The sequence below is a fragment of the Meles meles genome, chromosome 19, assembly GCF_922984935.1.
Source record: "Meles meles chromosome 19, mMelMel3.1 paternal haplotype, whole genome shotgun sequence".
NCBI lineage: Eukaryota > Metazoa > Chordata > Mammalia > Carnivora > Mustelidae > Meles > Meles meles.
Window position 1 is genome coordinate 9967804 of NC_060084.1, and position 15504 is coordinate 9983307.

The following is a 15504-nucleotide window of genomic DNA, read 5'->3' on the forward strand; positions in this document are numbered from 1 at the left end:
TATAAACTATGTATATTATGAACGAGTTCTGCGTGACATAGCACAACTTCACACTTTCCTAAAAGCCTCTGCAGTGAGATCCAGAGAGGATATGTGTGTGTGTGTGTGTGTGTGTGTGTGTACACGCGTTTGTATGCATTCATGTATTTACTTCTGATTTCTGTACTGAATGCAAGAGCCGGAGGAGACAATCTCTTAGCAACCTAACCTAGGAGGATGAATCCTGAAATAAAAGAAATTTAAATTAATTGAAAGTTTGCAACAAGTTTGAAAACCATATTTCTTAAAAAAAAAATTAAGGTTAAGATCTATATATGTGGGGGGGGGGGGGTTGCCTCTGAGGCGTGAACGTTACGTGTCCTGTTCAGCAGCTTTGGTGACTGAGCTGAAATCGAGCCCCAGCTGGCTGTGTGGCTGCCCGGGTAGCCGTGTTAGCATTTCTTTGCTACATTTCTCTCATCCAGAAAATAGTTATTAACTCCTTAGCGCTTTGGGAGGATTATGCTAGAAAGCACGGGAAGTCCTCCCGCTCCGCCTGCCTGTGCCGTTTCTGGCACCCAGAAGCAGCTTCGTCAGGGGCAGCGTCTGTGCTGTTTCTGGCTCTTGTTCGTGTCCGCCACTGAGCTCAGCTGGGAGAGTCCCGGGGATTCCTGGTCGGGAAGATTCTGATTCCTGCTCGCAGTGGCCAAAAGCCTCTCGTGACCAGTCGCTTTTCCCCCTAAAAGTGCTCAGCGGTGTTATATGAGTTCATGCAAACTCTGAAAGGGCAATTAATCCAGGGGAAAGACAAATGAAAAACACAAGAAGTAACCTGCACATGGCGAGAACTTGAAGAAAGGAAGCCGGATCTTGACCTGGGCAAAGTGCACTCGCCATGCAGTAAACAGCCAAGGAGCCAAATGTATCCCGGGGGAGAGCAAAGATTGGAAAGTCAAACCGCCTCCCCCTAATTCTGTAACTGAAGCCCCGCTCCTCGGCAGAGCCCAGCACGGTCCCAACCCCAACTCTTTGGATCCCGCTGCAGTGGCTTTTAGGAACATGTGCTGTTACACTAAGTCATGCAGAACTTGCTCATGATAAAAGCACCACAGGAATAAAACCACTACCAAGGGCTAATGCAAGCCCCAAGGACAGAGATGACTGGCCAAACCTGGAATGTATTGCAAAAGAAAAAAAAACGCAGGGGTTAGCCCTGAAAACCGTTCTCGCCCTGGCTCGATCAGAGCACTGGGCAAAGCAAAGACCGAGAGCTAATTTGTAAAAGGTACTGGGAGAGCTCACAGTCATCCGAGGGTCTGGAGTTGGGAACTTCCCTACAGACAAAAGGTCAAAGCATGTTATCTACAAGCACAATTTGCCTGGACTGAGAGCTCTGAGGCTTCCTACAAATTCCTCCGTGGGGATGGTTTGGGATACACAGAAACGTTTGCATAATTGTATCTGTTTTTATGATGAGCTCATCAGAATGATGAATTCTGTGTTCTTACCTAAAAAAAACAAAAAAAAAACAAAAAACCGCATTTGTCCCGGAGTGAAAGACCCACATTGTTCTTGAAGCAGCCTTGTTTCTAGATGGCGGGGGAGGCTCGGTTGTCCCGGGGCCTGGACTCTCTCCCTTGGCTGCTGGGCAGAGTCTTATCTGAACATTTCCCCTCCACAGCCTACAAAGCGTATGGTCCTCGCCTGCTGTTGACAGATGCGCCCCTGCCCCCCCGAGGTCAGCCTTTGAAAATGCACACGGTAGATGCCGGGTAGCCCGGCCTTGGTCAAGGGCCGCCGGCCAAGGGAGTCTGTCAAGGTGTCGTGCGTTGTCCCATTCGCCGACGTCCTCGTTTTCCCCGCTAATGTGCAGGTGTCTGCCTCTGTTGCCCTTCCCCGCGCGGACTCTGACAGAAAACGTGTCCTGCCTTCTTTTCGCAGTGGTGTCGGCAAGGCCAGTGTGTGAAGTTCGGGGAGCACGGCCCCCGGCCCGTCCACGGCCAGTGGTCCGCCTGGTCCAAGTGGTCAGAGTGTTCGCGAACTTGCGGCGGCGGAGTCAGGTATCAGGAGCGACACTGCAATGACCCCAAGTAAGGCTCCCGAGAAAGCCCGCGTTCGTAGAAGGCAAGAATGTACCGTTTGGGTTTTGCTTTGCTTCTGTGCTGGTGTTCAAGTGCAGTTTCCTTCCGTCTCGTGAATCGCAACCACACGGGGGTTTCACGGTTTGCAGATGAAGGCTGCGGGCACTGGGGAGGGGACAGGGGTGTGATGGCCAGAAACCTAGAGCAACAGAGGAGCTAGCGTGTGTGTGAATAGGACGATCAGAAACTCAAGTGATAGTCCGAGCTCCTTTCTGAGTCTACATTCAAGCCACATTCAATCGTGGTCACACGATCAAATGCCTGTGTTGTGGAGAGAGAAGCTTGGCCAGTGGAATGTGCGTGTGTGTGTCTGATGAACTGGAGAAAGTATGCTAATTTTTGCCTTGCGGGAATGTACGTCAACACATATTGACAGATCTGCCTGACTTTTCAAGAGAAACCAGAAATCCTAAAAAAAAAAAAAAAAAAAAAAAAAAAAGTGTGTGAAATTCCCCGACTGTTAAGATATTGACAACAAATTCCGTTTTCTTTAAGCAGAACACAATGCGGACCAATCACAACATCTGCCGATGGAGATTGGCCTGCAGTCGCCTGCGGGCACACTCTCAGGCCCCGGGTGTCCCAGGATTTTGAACCGCTCTGTGTCTTCTTTGAAAACAGAGGAGGTTTTAGGTTCCTTTTCTCTGGTCTCGTCCCCCTGTGCAACTTGTGGGAGACGCACACTTCCCGATTATCACAGGGGAGTAGAGTGAGCCCAGGGTTGAGAGTGAGATCGGACTGCAAATCCTGGGTCTGCCGCCTGTTGACTCTGCGACTTCGGGAAATTCAGTTCAACTCTGAGCTTAAGTGCGTGTGTGAGGTCGAGATAGTAATGCCTCCTCTGAAGGTTTGGGAGGGATTAGAAGTGGGCCTGTAGAACACCCCCCTCCAGGGAGCATCCAGTGGGCAGTCAGGAAAAGAATCTGAGGTCTCTGTGGCTTTTATCACTGTCACAGGAGAAGTACAGGGTAGCCCAGGATGGGTCCTCAAAAGCGAGGAGAGCAAGGAGGGAGGCCTTACTGATGAAAGTGGACTTTGGAGAATGTGGTAGAGAGAGAAGAGTGCAAGGGGTCCTCGGAAGGTGAGAATTTCACTTCGTGGCACTGTTTGAGGTGTGGCTTAGTGCAAGGGGCAAAAATGCAGCCTCCTAATCCCAGAACCCTGGGTTTGCCTCCTGGCCCTACCTCCCTCCAGCTGTGTGGCCATGCACAACTTTCCCTCCCTGCTCTAGGTTCCTCACTGGTTAAAGGGGATAAGGAGAGTGCCTACACCAGCTGGGTTAATATTCGCAAAGCGCTTCTGCAAAGTGCCTGGCCTGTTATAAGCATCGTATGAATGTTTGGCAGATTCAGAATTAAAATCATGAAACTGGAGCAAGAGGAAAATTTAAAGGAGACCTGGCATTTCATCTGAGTCGCAGCCTGAGCTGAATCTGGAAGGCCAGTTGGTTCCAAAATAGGAGAGGGTCAGAAGACACTTGGGCTGTGGTTTGCTAGGTGCTCTTTGGGCTAGAGCAGGCTAACAGTATTTTTCAGCTTTGACACTGTTGACATTTTGGGTTGGAAAATTTTTGTTACGGGGTTTGTCCAGGACACAGCAGCCCCGACCTCTCCCGACTAGATGCCTGTAGGATGACACTTCCTCCCCGACAGCCCCGTGATAACCAGAAATGTCCCGAGACTATCCGATGTCCTGTAGGGGGCAAGTTCAGAGACAGTAACTAGGTGTGATGGTAGACAGGCTTGTGACGCATTTCCCGCTTATCCGAGATTATTAAAACCACCCTCCTCGTACTTTGATTGTAGCCCATATCTTGGATAGGATTCTTAAAATCATTATATTACTTTTCATTTTTTTCAGCCTATTTCACGGATCTGGTTTTCATACCTCACAACATTTTACAGCTCCGTATTTTCCCAAGAAAGAAATAGATTACCTAATTTAATAGCTCTGCTGGTAAAGTGCGTGAATGACACCCCTGGGATTTAAATTAAAACCTCTCTCATATCTATGGGGCTGAGCACTCTCATTATAATCGGGCATTGTTCGCGGGAATATTGTACTGTAATTTTAGAAATGCCTAATAAAAGAATCACCAGTGTAGTTCCATTTGGTGCTGTTTTATCATTTCAGCAAGTGTGAGGCTCCTCGGACACTGTTTACTTTAATTATGCCTCATAAATAAAACAAGAACATGAGCAGCCGCCCCCAGGCAATTGAATTAGTTGTTCTCTGTTCTTATTTCACTTTGTTGTAGGAAAACTGAGGGTTTTTCCCCCCGCCCTCCTCCATTTTAAATTACTGATTTCTTCTTTGCTTCAGTTGAAACATTTGGTCTGTTCACATCCCTTCACCCAACCAGCTTCATTTTCTCACGTGAGAAGCAGGAGGACCTTTTATTTCACATTAATGCTGATTTTCCCAGAACATGTGTTGTTTCATCAAAGTGAACCCCTCCAGGCTGATTCGTGGACTTACCCAGCTTTTCGGCTTCCAAAGGGATTAAAGGTTCCCTGGTTCTGGAATGACTGGTACCACACACACATGGCACTTCTTTTTTCCCATGTCTGGTGTGGACATTTTTGTTTTTATTTATTGATTCATTCAGAGGGAGGGAGAGCAAGTGAGCCTGTGAGTGGGAGGAGGGGCAGATGGAGAGGGAGAGCATCTGAAGCAGGCTCCAAGCTCAGCACAGAGCCTCCCATGGGGCTCGAACTCCCAACCCTGAGATCATGATCTGAGCTGAAACCAAGAGTCCAACGCTTAACCAGCTGAGCCACCCAGGCAGCCCTGAGGTGGACATAATTTTTAATGGATAGAAGCTCCGTTTTCTCCTGAGCCCTACTATGCCTCAGGGACCTGGAAACATTTCCCAGTCTACCTAGAACAGACGCAGGAGTTCCAGCCTGTTTTCCGGTCTGGTTATCTGAAGAGTGAGTAACCGGGGCAGGTGGAGGGTCCCAGAGCAGTGATCTTTGCCGGGGTCACCAAGCTTGTAGTGGTAGAGTGGGAACAGGAGCCAACAGTTTTCATCCTTTGACATTCCTTCTGGTTCCCTGACTAGTCAATTATTACAGTCTAAAGGAGCCTGGTAGAATTTCTATAAAGTCTTTTCCAGAAAATTAATTGCAAAAATTAAAGTGAAAACGAAACATGCAGAGGCATTCTAGAACTTTCCTAAAACACAAGTCTATTTGAGAAAAAAAATAATACGCCACTAGAGTCCTAGCTGTGGGATAATAATTGAATTACATCTCCAGCCCATTTTTCAACCGTGATTTCCAGGCTCAGGTGGTTATCAAAATCACCAAGTGTGCTTTAAAAGAACACTGATTTCTGGATCCTCTTATCATATATTCTTTTTAAGAAAGTCCAGAGGGACCCAGGAGTGAGTCCGTCTGTCTGTCTGGCTGTCTGGTTCTGTTGATCAGCCAGCCAATACTGTAACCATTTGTAGCCAGGACGTGATAAATTACGCAGAAGCAAAAACGAATATCCTTTATATTGGTCTCATATAAGAATCAAATCATATTCCCAGACATCTGTTTTCTGACTGTTTATATTTTTGTTTTTAATCTTGTTGCACCAAAGAATGTCATGGTAGAATTTTCTGTCAATTTATCCTAACACTCCTGTTTACAGCTGCAGAAAAAGTACGTGTATTTGAGGATTTGATGGAAAAGTACAAATTCTTGCCAGTCATTAGAACCAGAAAGCATTTTAAAGTTATGATTGATTTGTGCCAACTATGCCCTAGATTCAGCCCTGAATTTTGTTGAAGATTGTATCTCATTTATTTTGTGACCTTTGTTTATTTTGTTTTTGTCATTTTATTTCATTTTTTCATGATGATCAGTGTAGTCTTTAATCCCCATCCTCTATTTCCGCCTTCCCCCTACCCACCTCCCTGCCCTGGTAATCATCAGTTTGTTCTCTAGAGTTAAGAGTCTGTTTCTTGGTTCATCTCTCTCTCTCTTTTTTCCCCTATGATCATTTGTTTTATTTCTTACATTCCACTTATGAGTGAGATCATATTTCTTTGCATTTCTCTGACTCATTTCCTTTAGCACGATACCCTCTAGCTCCATCCACATCATTGCAAATGGCAAGGTTTCATCCTTTCTGATGGCTGAGTAATATTCCCTTGTATATATACCTGCCCCCCTTTATCTGCTCATCTACTGATGGCCTCTGGGTTGCTTCTGTACTTTCTCAGCTGTGAAATCTTTACAAACATTATCTCAGTTAATCATCACATCTGCTCCCATTTTACAAGTTAGGAGCTTAGACAAAATTGCCTAAAGATAAGCTGGGAAGAGGCAGAGAATATTTAAATCCAGATCGGCCTCATTATAAAAGGCCAATTCCCTAACCATCGTGCCTGACTGTCTTCCTCTCCTCTGCCGGCCCCTGCTTCCTAACTCAGCTAAATGCAGGTGGAGTGGGGCAGGGTAAGGATCCTGGAGAGTTGAAGGTAGAGGGGCGTAGATGTGCCCTATCTCTTGCTGTCTATGTGATCGTCATTCGGCAAGTTTTATGAGCCTTCTCGCCCATCTTTCGCCTCGTCTATGGAGGTTTTGAGATCTCCGTGTTATGGTTTCTGAGTTGAAAAAGTAACCCATGTCGTCGTCTTTTGCTTTCTCGAAACTGAGGAGTCTAAATGAAGATTATTTATAAAATCGCAGACAGAGCGTCTTAAACTAAGAAAAGTTTTAAATATGCTTTGTAAAGAAGACCAGGAGTAGTAAAGCCATCGTATGGCCCTTTAAGGTTTTTCTAAGTGCTTTTCAGATAATGATTTAAGAAGTCTTTGGGGATTGGATCTAGCACAGTGGCTGCTGAATGTTTAAGTAGTTGCTCCAGAGTGTTTTGAAATAGCAAAAAAGTCTCGTTCTGGCGGCGTGACGCTTCCCGTTTCTGTTGAATCCATCTCGGCAAGCAGTTGCACGAGGATTTGATAAAATAGGTTGAAGCAAATCCAGGGGTGTTTTACAGCATTCTTGTGCTTCCTAAAGAGACAAGGAATTTTAATCACACAAATTTATTAACCTGGAGCCTTCTTTCATGTTACATGTTTGCATTGAGCTTTTGTATGAGATGATCCATAGTTGGGTTTTAGCCTTTGGAGAAAAGCACACAAAAAAGCAATTGCTTTGTGCCTGGAAGAAGCTGGATAAGCTGTTACTGGTCATTCTCAGTTTGGTTTATGCTCCTTTTTCCTTTAGATTGCTTTCTGGTTTTTGCAGTCTACCTACCAAGAGCTTAAAGAGCCGGCCATTAGATCATAATTATTTATGTTCTACTGGGATTCCCTATTCTGGAAATCCATTTCCCATTGTGCTTGGCAGGAGAGGAAGAGGCCACCTACAAAGTTAAAAAGTGATTATGCAGATGAAAACAAGGGAATTTCTGTTCACGGTTGAGGATCGACCAGAGCGAAATATACAATAGTCAGCCAGTAATCAGAACATGGGCTCGGTGACTGGCAGAGCCGGATGGGGGGACATGGCAGATGGGGCTTCCCACTCTTTCATTTTGGTGCCCTGAGCTTCTGCGTGGCAGCAGGCGGACAGCACCCTGGAGGAAGCTGAGGGTGTTTAGAAATGGGAGGAAAGCTGGGGAGTAGTTTGGGTCCACATTTGAAGAGTTTTCATACCAGTGTGGGTTGTGTGTGCGTTCGTGTGTGTAGCACGCAGACACACATCTGTCTACATTAATGAGAACACTCAGGTACGTTTATAAACTTCCCTAACACGGGTAACACGAGGAGTGTCAAGAATGCGCCTTCATCCTTCTTTAAGGAAATTGCCGGAATGTAGAACTGGCATCAGAGATGACAAATCAGTTTTCTCTAACATGCCAGTTCCGGTTGCTGAATAGTGGTAATGCCTCCCTAAGAGCTGTATTGGGAAAAGAAAGAGCAGGTCCCTGATGACGGGTTCTGCTTGCCATGGATACAAGGAAGGACACGGCACATCGTGTCCTCCATCATTTCCTTTCCTGTAACAGACTGTCTACGCTGCATGCCTTCTGACAATGGTCACCTTGACTGTCCCTCCTTACATTATTGTTTGTGACTCATAGCCCGCTCTTTGCTTGCATTAAAGCCCTTTCATTTTACTTTTAGGCCTCAGTATGGTGGCAAGTTCTGTCCAGGTTCTAGCCGTATGTACCAGCTGTGCAGTATTAACCCTTGTAATGAAAACAGCTTGGATTTCCGAGCCCAGCAGTGTGCAGAGTACAACGGCAAACCTTTCCGTGGATGGTTCTACCAGTGGAAACCCTACACCAAAGTGGAAGGTAATTTGGTCTCTGAACCTCCAACGAATCGGGCTCTGTGGGGACAGTAACATGGATGAACACACGGGGAAATGGCTGCCTACATAAGAGTTTTGATGTTGACGTCATCCCCTAGATCCGTCCTGACCCAGTGAAGTTTCATTCACTTCCATAGGTTTTGTTTATTTTTCCATACTTTTTTTTTTTTCACAAGACACCCTTTTCCCCCACATCTGTAAGCCAAAGGGTTCATGTGTTTGGAATGTACTTATGTTTCTAAACTTACCTTTGACATTCCGGCAATTAAGTCTCCTAGGGATGTTAATTGCAATTGGTATGAATTGTCCAGACCAAAAAGCCATGAAACCATATATGCCCCATAGAGAAGCCATATTCAGCAATTGACAAGTAGATGATTGCCCGCACGGAAGGCCTGTTTGCAGGGTATTACACACACACAGAGCCATGAATTTAAAAATGTCTCCATACTGGGTTCCTAGTGCTTATTATTACTTAAAGTTGTGACTTGCATTTTACCTTTTAAATTGAAGTGTGTTTGTTTTACCGAAGTATCAGAACATTTATTTTAGTTGCAATGTACACATTTAATGTGCTTTTATTACCTTCACAGACCAAGCTGTCTCCGTTCTGGTTGTTTGCCTTCTATTATTGCCATTCCCTTGCTTTATCAAAACTCAGCCTTCCTCGCTTGAGAAAGGATAAGTAGGAGCCCCTAGGGCACACGGGTAGAACGGGAAGACACAGAATGTAGTGGCAGTTCGTGGGAGATAAAACTGAGGGCCATCGCGGGGCAAAAATCTCAAAATGAACCCATGTTGTCAATCACCATAGAGAAGCCAGTGGAGTTAGGGGCATAACAAGGGGGATGATAGTGCCACTCGGCCCAGGACCAGCCCGGCCATCGCCGGGGCACTGTGTGGTGCTGGGTCATCAGTGGGCGTCTGAAAGCACAAGAGGAACAAACACGAAAATTCTGCAACCGCAGTGAGCAGTCTGTACGTGTCTACTTACAGGCGCGTCTTTCTCCAATAGAAACTCAGCCCTTTATTGTTATTTCCAGTGTTTCGAGTTGCACTAAGAGATAATATGTACAGGGTTTATTTATGAGTTTTCAGCCATTTTTTAAAGTAATACTTCAGGGTACGCCTCTTTCTTGCTTGATGGAACAAATGTGTGCTTGCAAACTTAGCTTGTCTGTCATTTCTCTCGGACCTCAGTGACAAAGCTGGGAAGACATTCATTTCAAAAAAAAAAAAAAAATTCTCCAGTAGACTAATACGGAAATTTGCCAAGAAAAAGAGAGAAGAAACCAGGTACCTGCAAAAATCCAGAGGTAGTAACTAGAGAAGGATTTAGATTAATTGGAAATCACTTTAGAGGACAGACAGGGTTAGTTCAAGGGCTAAGACCTTCCCCGCCATGACACCTCCTCAGGGAGGCCTCCCTTGCTAGTTTGCCCAGAATATCCTTCCTTCAGGTCATCCTCCCATTCCTAAACTGCTCTATTCCTCGTAACTCTTAGCCATACATGAGTTTATATCCCATAGTCCCTATTCATTATCTTTCTTCCCATAAGAATTCACGTTCCACGGGATGAAGCCTTCGTCCATTTTGAGCATGCTTGGACCTCCAGCATATGAGAACAGCCCTTGGCACATATTTATAATTTTCAGAATGAATGAGTGAAAAAATAAGCATCAACTATGCCTAATGGAGGTGTTTCCTGTCTCTGAGTGGCTGGCTGTCCATCACTGGAGGCATTCTATCAGGAACCGTGCGATGATCTAGGCAGGGCACTACACAAACAGGTGCCCATGGACAATTAGATAGAACACCTGCAGTTGCTTTCATTTCCAGCATTTGACGATTTCTTGTCTCTTGGTAGAACACTCCCGTCATTCTGTGATTCTTACGGATGTGTGGCTCTTTCCCCCAGACCCTGCTGTCCTTCCTTTTTACTTCCCCTTCTGCTCCCTGCTCTGTTTTCTTGGCTACCCCTTGGTCTTTCCCACATTCATCGAGTCTTTCATTCGAACACTGTGTTTACACAATGTGTTTTTGTTAGCACCCTTTAAATAGGTTCTGTGTGCACGACACGAGACAGTGAAGCCCATACGTTTTGTAACATGTAAAATATTTTTTTATTTCAAAAGTTTTTCACTAATTTAATGGCAGCCGGACTGAGTAGGGAGCATGCCTCTTCATTGAGTTGCTCAACGGATGTTTACTGAGCACTTCTCCTGTGGGAGCCATTCTGCTAGGTGCGGGGGGACGTCCACCAAGGAGAAGAGACCCAGCCCAGGGAGACAGAAAAATTAAGGCCTTTTGTTTCTCCCTCTTCTCCTTCTGATATGAACTTGGAATCGGGAAACACTGACCATGTCTTGAAAGTCTGGTGACATTCATGCGGGTTGGGACGACGGAGGGAACACCATTTATAAATTAGACAGTCTTTGTCTTAGAGTAGTGAGATTTTTGTGTTTGCAGTAGACCAGTTGAGAAACTTGCCACAGAGCCTCTGTGGGTAAAACTGAACTTTTTAGAACTTGTTCCTTCTGGGCATGACGGAGAAAAGAAACGGCATCAGTAACGTTTTCTGTAACCTCTGATGCAGAAATTACGCCGTGTTTAATAAAGCCATTCGAAGAGACTTCTAGGTAAAGGAGAAACTTTCACTCCATTGACCCATCTGCATGTTTGGATCACGATAATCTAACAACTTTCACGTTTAAGTTTTGACTTTGTCTTTTATCACGAGGGTTTTGTTTGTTTGTTTTGGTTTGGTTTTAAAGATTTTATTTATTTATTTGACAGAGAGAGATCACAAGTAGGCAGAGAGGCAGGCAGAGAGAGAGAAGGAAGCAGGCTTCCCGCTGAGCAGAGAACCCGATGTGGGGCTCGATCCCAGGACCCTGGGATCATAACCTGAGCGGAAGGCAGAGGCTTTAACCCACTGAGCCACCCAGGCGCCCTTATCGAGAGGTTTTATGCAGCACGGCCGTTTGCAGACTGTTTACACGTCCGTTGTACAACGTGTGGTGTCGCCCACGCACGGTCTCTTGGGAGAAATGTCCTCTGGAGCTGCTGGCCAAGAAGAACGCTTTGTATTTGGGAAATTGGTATAACTCCTTTCTGATACAAGCGCTCTGTAGAAATACTGCATTTTTTTCCTTTTTGCCTGTGATACCAGAAACTAATCTGGGACTTTATGGTCAATAAAAGTTACATTTTTTAGCCTTTAGGTTTAGTTTATTTGGGTCTTCTTCCTTTTCATGATAGGATTATTCTCTGTATGTTTTATAAACATAAACCATATGACCCTTTTTTCTCCCAAATTACCTAAATTTTTTTCTCTTAACTGCCTGAAGAGATTCTGAAGTAATCCATGTCCCTAATCACGGTCAACAAATTATCACCTGTGAGCCAAATCTGACCGGTTTTTGCTTGTTTAAAAATAAAGTTTTATTGGAACATGGAAACACTCCTTCCTTTAAATACTGTCAACAGCAGACCGTAAGTCCTATGAAGCCTGAAATATTTGCTGACCAAGGAGAGTAGCTGTATAACCCACCAATTATGTGTATTGTGGCTATTAGGGTTAGGGTTAGGAAAATACAATTTATGTGTGTCAAAACAGTTTTATGTAAATTACAAACAGGATTCCTGCCTTTAAAAGAAAATGCATGTACATTTGTTCATGCACACCCGCACCCACATACAAAACTAGTAGCATTTCCCATTTTAGTCATGAGCGCTTCCTAAAGAAATTTAATTCATCCTTCTGGCCATCATGTCATTGCCCTGTGACTGCCTCCTGATCACGTCCTGTCTTGATCTCTTTGCTTCTAGAGGCAGACCGATGTAAACTGTACTGCAAGGCGGAGAACTTCGAATTTTTTTTTGCGATGTCCGGCAAGGTGAAAGACGGAACTCCTTGCTCCCCAAACAAGCGGGACGTTTGTGTAGATGGGATTTGTGAAGTAAGAGGACCTTTGTTTTCTGGGCTGTGTCGTCACGCTTGCGTTTCCTCCTACCAAACGCGTACTGCGAGAAGTGGCACAAGAGATTCTGTGTCTGGAGAAAAGGCAGCTTAGGGAAAAAGGCCAGTGTTTGCAAACTGGATGTGCGGACTGTCCCTAACGTCCCCACTGTCGTTCTGCAGGACCCCGTCTGACATTCTTAGCTTCTCTTCCCCCGTCTCCACGAGTATGCAATGGAGAGGATGACATATTTACTCCACGCAGTAGTTGCAAAAATTAAATAAATGTAAAGGACAGAAGTTAACTTCCATTGTATGTTTGCTAAGTGTGTTCACTGTGTGGTCAGAGCCTCACAGACGTGTTTTGACATAGTACTACTATTTCCTGATGATTGGTCTTCCTTTTAATTCCATTGTGGGGTGGGGGGGGGGTGGAGGGATTGTGTGTGTGGGGGGGCTCAGCATTGTACGTTTCAGCAGGAGAGCTGGCCCAAATCAGCTCACCTGCCATTAGTAGCAGCAGTGACTTGGGGTTCCAGTTTTCCCGATGAAGAGTCCCAGCAAACTTTCGATGCGTTCTGTAATGGCCCTAGTCCCGCATCTGGTAAAGGCAGAGGAGTGATTTGAACCCCCAGACTTGAGGCTCTGCTTTTAACCCTAAAATTGTACTATCTTTCTAATGTTCTGAAGATAGAGCCCCCGTTACCTCTTGGTTATTCGTAGCCATTGGCTTTTCTGATTTTTCTCACTTTGTTGTTGTTGTTATTTTATTTTTTTTGGTCACAGCCAGTGGGATGCGATCATGAACTTGGCTCTAAAGCAGTTTTGGATGCTTGTGGTGTTTGCAAAGGGGATAATTCGACTTGCAAGTTTTACAAAGGCCTGTACCTCAATCAGCATAAAGCCAACGGTAAGAGATGCCTATGGTTTCATCACTGTGGCTTTGCCACTGAGCAAGTTCCGGTCACGCTGGCCATGACCGAGCTGTTTCCTAGCTCCCCTGACATGTACAGGACAATGGCTTTGACACCTCCCAAGAACAAGGGAGGATGGGTGGTTTCTCAGTGTGAGGGGTTCCGTCAACACACACAGCTCTGAGATGTGTCGATCAAATGCCCTTTACTTTGCTGTGTGTCTCATGTCCCACAGGCCTTTGGTAAACACAGAACATTTTTTGATTTTTTGATTTTGAAACTTATGGTTCAAGATATGAATCATGATCCTCACTTCCGACATCAGATGACTATTTGAAGCAATGATCTAAACGAATCTTGGGTAAAATGAAATCTGGAGCCCCGTTGCCTGCGTACCACTACTGAGGTCATGGCGCGAAGTTTCTTCCAAGTAGATTAAAGATAAAAAGGATTCTTGAGTTTCGTGGCCTTGGTTGTTCTGGAAGGAAGAAGTGTGTACCTCCTGTCCACACACACGTGCTTGGGAAAGGAGCACACACTTTCTCTCTGGTGTTCCTTCCTCCTGAAAAATGAAAAAAAAAATATTTATTTGTACTCCAAAGAGTAGGAATGAATGTCCATTCATGATTCGACAACTCCGCTCTGTAAAAGTGGACATCGCTGTGTCTCTGCACATTTTCAGCCCCGTTTCTGCAGTGTGCATCATGGAAAACAGCACTGTTCTGTTCTTCTGGTTTAGCATATTATCCAGTCGTCACCGTCCCAGCGGGGGCCCGAAGCATCGAGGTCCAGGAGCTGCAGCTCTCGTCCAGTCACCTTGCAGTCAGAAGCCTGGGCCAGAAGTACTACCTCACTGGGGGCTGGAACATCGACTGGCCCGGAGAGTTCCCCTTTGCTGGGACCGTGTTTGAATACCAGCGGGCCTTCAACCACCCAGAACGCCTGTATGCACCAGGACCCACCAACGAGACGCTGGTCTTTGAAGTAAGCCCCTTCTGTTTGTTTAGCACTTGGCGCCTCCTGCTACATTTACAGTGACGGCCCCACTTCGAGCTAGCTTGGAGAACGCCTCTCCCTTTAGCTCAGATTTGTTTCCTAATAAGCGAAGTTGCAAAGTGCAAAGAGGAAGAGACAGGATCCCCATTCTGGGGAAGACGGCGGGAGGCCAGTGGGTCTCAGAGAATGCACAGATTTTTCAGACCTAGATGCCCGCCGCTCAGCCTTGCCCTTGACTGCCCTAGATGCCCGCCACTCAGCCTCACCCTTGACTGCCGTGAATGCTAAGGAATGCAGTAGGAATGCTTTTTAGGTAATTCCATATTGTCTGCATCTGCCATTCGGATAGACCCCTGGAGTTACTCAGCACACCGGTCACCTGGCCTGGGACCAGTAGAATGATAGAGTAGAAAGAACACTTGCTTGAATGCCAAGAAAGTATTTTTTTTTAAGATTTTATTTATTTATTTGACAGAGAGATCACAAGTAGGCAGAGAGGCAGGCAGAGAGAGAGGAAGGGAAGCAGGTTCCCTACAGAGCAGAGAGCCCGATGTAGGGCTCAATCCCAGGACCCTGGGATCATGGCCTGAGCCGAAGGTAGAGGCTTTAACCCACTGAGCCACCCAGGCGCCCCTGCCAAGAAAGTTTTAATCAGAGCAAACTGCCTTCCTCGTGTGGGTTGGGTTGTTGTTTCCTTCGAGATAGGAGAAGAAGAATGAGTGGGTCCTAGTCGTCAGTTGTCTGCTGGTGACTCTGCAGGACGAGTATCTCGCGTTCATTTTCCTCGTCCCCGTTGGTGTCTCTGAGGTTGCATTTTCTGTGCGCAAAGTAGGGCCTATCGCTGCTCCCAGAGGCAGTCCCGTTTGGTTCAGGTGGTGTGGGAGCCATGCTCGCGAGGGCCGAGGTTACCAGACACTCCAGATCATCTTCCTGTGTTTCAGTTTCTCACCTAGAAATTAGGAGAGAAAACTTGCCTCGTCAACCTGTTAGAAAAATAAGCAGTGAAGCGGGAGACCGGTGAAGAGGCTTTTGCCTAACGCGCAGCTAGGGAAAAAGCAGAAAGGAGCTGGAGTCCGAATGTTTTCCATCTACGAGTATTTATTTTTTAGAGAGAGAGTGAACGTATGAAGGCGGGGGAGGGGCAGAGGGAGAGGGAGAGAGTCTCAAGCAGACTCCATGTCCCGAGATCACCACC

At 45.9% G+C, this 15504-nt stretch overlaps 1 protein-coding gene across 1 annotated transcript in view; it reads left to right on the forward strand.

Annotated features, from left to right (window-relative positions):
* The window catches only part of ADAMTS18 (ADAM metallopeptidase with thrombospondin type 1 motif 18), a 137327-nt gene that overhangs the window by 80924 nt on the left and 40899 nt on the right, over nucleotides 1-15504 (forward strand). Inside the window, exons 13-17 of the mRNA XM_045986717.1 lie at nucleotides 1921-2069; nucleotides 8248-8420; nucleotides 12270-12400; nucleotides 13186-13309; nucleotides 14053-14297. Coding sequence (XP_045842673.1) covers nucleotides 1921-2069; nucleotides 8248-8420; nucleotides 12270-12400; nucleotides 13186-13309; nucleotides 14053-14297 — 822 coding nt within the window. The remainder of the gene's footprint in view (nucleotides 1-1920; nucleotides 2070-8247; nucleotides 8421-12269; nucleotides 12401-13185; nucleotides 13310-14052; nucleotides 14298-15504) is intronic.